Raw genomic sequence first — 6152 nt, forward strand, 5'->3', positions numbered from 1 at the left:
GTCAATGAAAAGCTGCGCTGACGGCTTTTTCGACAAAAAAATATTTATTTTTTATTTGTAAATATTTCTTATATATAATGAACTATTTGGTCTACAGTTCAGGGCTTACAAAATAAACATTTAGCAAACACAAAAACAAACATGGTTCTTATAATCCAAGTATCCCTAGCGGAAGGCAGACACACGAACCCCAGAAAAAAAGATCAATAGAGCAAAATCACCTCATCCACATGCGGAGGAGGAGCCTCTCGCCAGTCGTGCCACCTCACAATGTCCCCTAAACCTCTTCCGAGTTATCCGATGGCAGAGGCAGACAAATCCTATCCTCCTCACTCACACACTACACCATTCACATCTTTTTCCCTCTCCTCTCCGGCGTACTGGCACAGGAACCTGCTTCCTTTTTCTCTTTGTTTCTCCCTCTGTCTCCGTGACCAGCAATGGCCTTGGAGACATGCCTCAGAGGCTGGGCCCTGCACGCGCCCCAGGCTGGCATCAGGGAACGGCTTAGCAGTGGCAGCTACGCGCCATCCCGGCCAAGGACCGCCGCCCCCGCCGTCGTCTCGCCGTCCCCATACAAGTACGCTCTGGTGGCGGCACGGCGGCCGTCTCGCTTCGTCTGCAAGTGCAAGAACGTCGTCGACGAAGGTACATCGCTACCCTTACCCCTCTCTCTAGGCTCGGTGAACAATAAAGGAGCAGATGCTGAGAATAGTCTTAATAATGGCGCATGCAGTGATTGTGGCTGACGAGAAGAATTGGGATAACATGGTGATCGCGTGCGAGTCGCCGGTGCTGGTGGAGTTCTGGGCGCCATGGTGCGGGCCGTGCCGGATGATTGCCCCGGTGATCGACGAACTGGCAAAGGACTACGTGGGCAAGATCAAGTGCTGCAAGGTGAACACGGACGACTGCCCAAACATCGCATCCACCTACGGCATCCGGAGCATCCCCACCGTGCTCATGTTCAAGGACGGCGAGAAGAAGGAGAGCGTCATCGGCGCCGTCCCGAAGACCACCCTCTGCACCATCATCGACAAGTACATCGGCAGCTAATTAATCATTCTTAATTAGCGATTAATCGAGGACGCACACACCATTACTGTTCTGTTCGCCAGACAGTATATATGTATGTATATGATGCTCGTATACGATCCACCGGTCAGTTGACTTGTACTACTTTTAATTCAGATGCAAATCGAAAATGATTTATTCGGGCGCACGTCAGTAAACATGCATGTTCGTAAATCTGTCTTGACATCCTTTCTGTAGCAAAGGAAAAAGGATAGTGATATATATATAAGAGCAAGTATTTATTTTTTTGACCTGCAAAACGTAGAACAATAGTTCAGGAAAAGAAAACAATAGTTTTCGGGACGGCTCTAGAAATGAAAAAGAAATGTCCCAATGCCCGCTCTAGGGAAGAAAAACATGGTTTAAAGATTACTACTATCCACTAGCTAAAGGGATGAACATGCTTCTCTTTTATTTTGAATTGCAATAACATGAGATCCTGCTTGAGGTAATATTTCCAGGCTTGAAGTGATTATTGCTGGACTCTAAAAATTCTGCCATTTCTTTGGGTCCAAACATTCCAGCAACCTAACATCATAACTTTCCGCATAGAAGCTTTTTGGCCGTTGCTCAGCTGCAAGTAGGCGTTTGTTAGAATAAATCCGAGGCGTATAGTCAATCATCCGAAGACCAAACAATCATAAAGGCATGACACCGAGATTTGTTAACGAGGTTCACCGATATGACTACATCCCCGGGGCCTGACTATTTTTTTTTTTCTCGAATACGCAAAGCTTGCGTATTATTGCATTGATAGAAGAAATAGAATGAGTACAGATAGAGGTACAACACATGACACGAACGCAGACAGGTGTGAACATGGTGTCCGTAGCAGAAAGAAAAGAGATGCTCGATCCGAAGAGAGGATACATCACAGCTAAACCTACCAAACCCGAACCAAGAGTGGCAACGCCGGACCAACTAGAGCATCAACATCTCGAGAACCAAAACCGAGGACACCGCGAGCAAGCAAGATGGCGCCTTCAAGAAGGAGGACAGCGTCGAGACGCCGTCACCATCCGATCCGGAGGAACCGGACCTAGGGTTTCCCCTGAGCTCGAAGAGGGGCGCAGCCGAGGGCCTTGACAGCGCCTCCAAGAAGGAAACGACATCCGCAGACGCCGTCGCTACCAGCATCGGCAAGCCGAGCAGGGATTTCTCCCTGGCCTGGGGCTGAGCAATCCCATAGCCACCGTATCTGGAAACGAAGATGAGGAAGCCAGCGCCGGTCGGACTCACCATGTCAAAGGGGGTTGGCGGGGCTACAACTGCCGTCGGAGGGTGGCACCGCCTCCAAACCCGCGAGCATTGGATCTGGCAAAAGCAAAGGCTTTGAGGCATACAGGATAGGACGGGCGCGACGCAAGCCACGAGGGGGTGGGCCGACGGCGATCGGCAAAGCCGGCAAGCAAGGAATGGAGGGACACGGATCCTGGCTACCGTGGCCATAGTCGTCGGGACATCAGGGAGCCAGACAAGCTGGAAGGAACACAGCTGCTGGGTCGCCAAGGCCGGAGCTGCCCGGCAGAGGACGCCGGCAGCCATGGACACCGGAAGGGACGCGGGTCCAAGGTCTTCGGGGCCGGAGCAGCTCCAGCAAGCACCCGCCTTGAGGGCTTCAAGACCACCACTAGTACTGCATACTCGTCGCCAACGCGAGAGTCGTCGCCGTGGCTTGGGCGAGAGGACGGGCCGCCGGTGGCGTGGGGGCCGCCAGCAGGAAGCCGCGGACGCCCTTGCGGCCGGCCGCAGATCCCACGCGCAATCCAAGGGTAGCAGCACCAGCAGGGCTGGGCCACGCACGGAGGAGGGAGAACTGTAGGGGACGGCGCCCTGTGGCCGAGGCTGGCACACGGCGGCCGTCGCCGGACCGGCAGAGTGCAGCAGCTGGGAGGGTGGCGCTCGCGCAGGAGCTGCGCGACGCGGGGCGCAGGGGTGAGGGGGGAGCGCGTGCAGGGGCGGATCCGTCCCGCCGCCGTCTTCTCGAGGCGCGGCACGACCAAGCAGGCCGCCCCCCCGGCGGCAGCGCAGTGAAAACAAGCGGGGAGGCTTGGCTTCACCGGCCGCCGCCGCCGCCATCCCGGGGCGCGGCTTGGCTTCGCCGGCCGGCCCTCCGGCGGCGGCGCAGTGGGGGCGCGCGGAGTGGGGGTTGCCCGGCGGCGGCGGATGCGGTTTCCCCCGTGTCGCCAGGAGGGCGACGCGGGGGCGAGAGGTTCCCCCCCATGACACCGCTACAATACCGCACCCAGTCGCCCTGGACGTCGGCACAAGCCGCAGGCTTCCCCTGCGTTCGCATAGGTTACATCGTTTGTCTACCCTCAGTATATATGAGAGGCCTAGGATACAAGTGTCCTAGTAGAACACGAGTCCATATCCTATCTAAACACAATACTACTCAGAGTCCAACTTTAACCTACCTTGTACACTATACTCGACACAACTTTAACAGGGTTTCTTCATAAACTGATGTACCTCTCTTTTTTTGTGAGGAATCAGGAAATTCCGGCATTCTTGATCAAATTGCAGTCCCAAAAAAGGTGCATTTTGGTATCTTCATCATTCTGATTGCAGTTGTGGCAAAAAGGATTGTCCAATGCATTCCTTTTCTCTTGATAAATGCTCTAGTATTAATTTTGCAGTGAGCTACTAGCCAAAAAATCATCTTATGTTTGTAGCCTGCTAGAGCTGCTCAGATTAGCTTGAATATATGATGCCCCTCCACATCTCCCATCAGGTGCTTGTACATTTGCATGGAAGAATAATTAGAATAAGCTGAATGCTTGAGTGGATAGTGCCATATGTAAGAGTTCAATCCAGTCTTCAGAAGCAAAAAACCATTGATCAGATACAGTGTCATCAATAGCATAGTGTGCAGTTCTGGAAATGGTTCCCCATGCCACTTGTCTTTCCAGAAGAGAGTTGCTTGCCCAAATATGACAATGCTAGAGCTAGCATTCTTGAATTCATTTGATAATGCTAAGTGTGCTTTCCACCAAAATGATCCTTCTAATTTGTCCAAGGGAATGCTTCTTTGGTAGTATGTTTCCCAAATGAGCTTGATCGAGGGTATCTCTTTTCTGTTTAGATAGTTGAAAACAAGTTCTTAATTAATAAAGCTTTGTTGCGAATAACAATGTCAAGGATTCCAAGAGCTCCTTGCTTCTTTGGCTTGCAAACTTTTTTCCAGGCAATTAGAGTTGTGTCCCTATCCTCCATTCACTACTGCAGGATGCTACTAACGCGGTACTACAATCAGAGACCCATTCGACCAAACTGTGTGTGATGCATTAATCGCAAACGGCGATGTAATAAAACCATAAAAAATGATACGAAACATTTGCAATGGCGGAGACATCAAACACGATTTAGATTATAGTTTTTCCCTACAACAAAGGAATATATTTTATTTAACTATACGGTAGTTGAACAACAAAGAGAAGGTCCCTCCAATTCAATCCCAATTAAAAGTTATTATCCACCCAACAAAATTAATTTAGAGTGATGAGATCCATATGATAATCCACGAACCAGATACTCAACATGTCCATAACCGGGGACACGGCTAACCATGATTAGTTTATACACTCTGCGGAGGTTTGCGCACTTTTCCCCACAAGACTCGATCTCCTCCGTTGGATTTCTCGCACTACATGGTGTTTGAGAAACGGATGACCGAGACACAGTCTTGCAGAAGCATTAACTCTAACCCTGGGTAGACAGTACCAACCTACATCCCCTACATCTGCTAGCCTACCACTAGAAGAGGTAATGCGACATACTCAACTATGCTAGAGCCCATAATAGCTTATGGCTGCACATGGAAGTTTCTAGCATGAATAACCTTATGATCGCTTTGAGCCTGGGTGGCGGACCGTAGGATGATCACTCGGGTACTCCGGGATATCCTAGGACAACACTGGATTCTCCAGGTGCCCACAAGCAATCCACCCAGATGTGTATTAAAGTTGCCACCTTAAGTTAACCATTAATTAACAATCTCACATCTGTCATGGATTCACTCACCCAAACCACGTCTATGAGCATAGCATAGCAATATAAGCATAACGTAGAAGTAACTCCCAAGGGTTTGATGTAAACAGGGCAATAGGTTCTACCTCATCAACTACTTCCCAATACCACAAGTTAATCACATCCTAATCATGCAATGTTGGAGGATTGGTACTAATGCATAAAAACTAGGTATGAAGAGAGAATGATCAATGTGTTACTTGCCTTGCTGACGATCCGCAAAACCTAGTGACTCGTAGTAGCACGCTTCGCACTCCGTGAATTCTATCGCAAACAAACAATAACATACATAAGCAATCACGCAAAGATGCACGGGTAAAACTCAAACAAGAAGATCTAACCAGAAAGTTCAACTGAAGAACTCCGGTTTGCAAAAAGAATCAAATCAAACGGAGCAACGAAAATGAAACTGCGAAAGAAACAAGATCCGATTACTAATCTGGACTAAAGTCAAATTTTACAGTACCAAAGTCTTGTCCACGTTGGTTAAACAGAAAGAGGGCTTCGAGACAAAGATCTAGACGCTTGTTTCACCTGATTTGGATAAACTAGCGAAAAGATAAACTAAAACGAAGTTTAGGGTAGAAATCGCGATCAGAAATAATCACGGAAAAACCCTGGAAAAAGAAAAACTAACAAACAGGCTAACGAACGAACGTTCGCTGTCTGTGACTAACGGATGAACGACATTCGTTAAAACGAACGTACGGATGAACGTCCGCTATTTAACCGAACCGTAGAAAACGATCTATAAAAAAAACTAGATCTGGGGTTTAAAAAAAACCGCACAGTTTTTCTGAGAAAACCGACGAATGGCGAGGCGGCGGCGGCTACCTCCGGCGAGGTTCCGGCGGCGGCGTGAGGCGGCGGTGGGCGGCTCCGGCGTCGGGCGGCGGCGCGGCGAGGCGAGGCGACGCGAGGCGGCGGCGGCGTTGGGCGGCGCTAGGGTTCGGGCGGCGGGGCTGGTGACTTGGAGCGGGGCCTCGGGCCCCCCCCCGGCTTATAAAGGCCGGCCGGGCTCAGTGTCCAGGTCGGGCACGGCCCGGTTA

At 50.3% G+C, this 6152-nt stretch overlaps 1 protein-coding gene across 1 annotated transcript; it reads left to right on the forward strand.

The window, feature by feature from the left end:
• The first annotated feature begins 235 nt into the window (after positions 1-235).
• On the forward strand, positions 236-1232 carry LOC109732153 (thioredoxin M-type, chloroplastic). Its single transcript, XM_020291349.4, has 2 exons — positions 236-648; positions 737-1232. The coding sequence occupies exons 1-2, from the start codon at positions 441-443 to the stop codon at positions 1054-1056; spliced, it is 528 nt and encodes a 175-aa protein (XP_020146938.1). The 5' UTR covers positions 236-440; the 3' UTR covers positions 1057-1232.
• Positions 1233-6152: the final 4920 nt, after the last annotated feature.

Source organism: Aegilops tauschii, chromosome 5 (assembly GCF_002575655.3).
Source record: "Aegilops tauschii subsp. strangulata cultivar AL8/78 chromosome 5, Aet v6.0, whole genome shotgun sequence".
NCBI lineage: Eukaryota > Viridiplantae > Streptophyta > Magnoliopsida > Poales > Poaceae > Aegilops > Aegilops tauschii.

Bases quoted from the DNA above. Each gene is read 5' to 3' on its own strand.
- LOC109732153 (XM_020291349.4), top strand. From the start codon at position 441: ATGGCCTTGGAGACATGCCTCAGAGGCTGGGCCCTGCACGCGCCCCAG. The intron at 649-736 runs GTACATCGCTAC...TGGCGCATGCAG, and splicing joins CAAGAACGTCGTCGACGAAG to TGATTGTGGCTGACGAGAAG.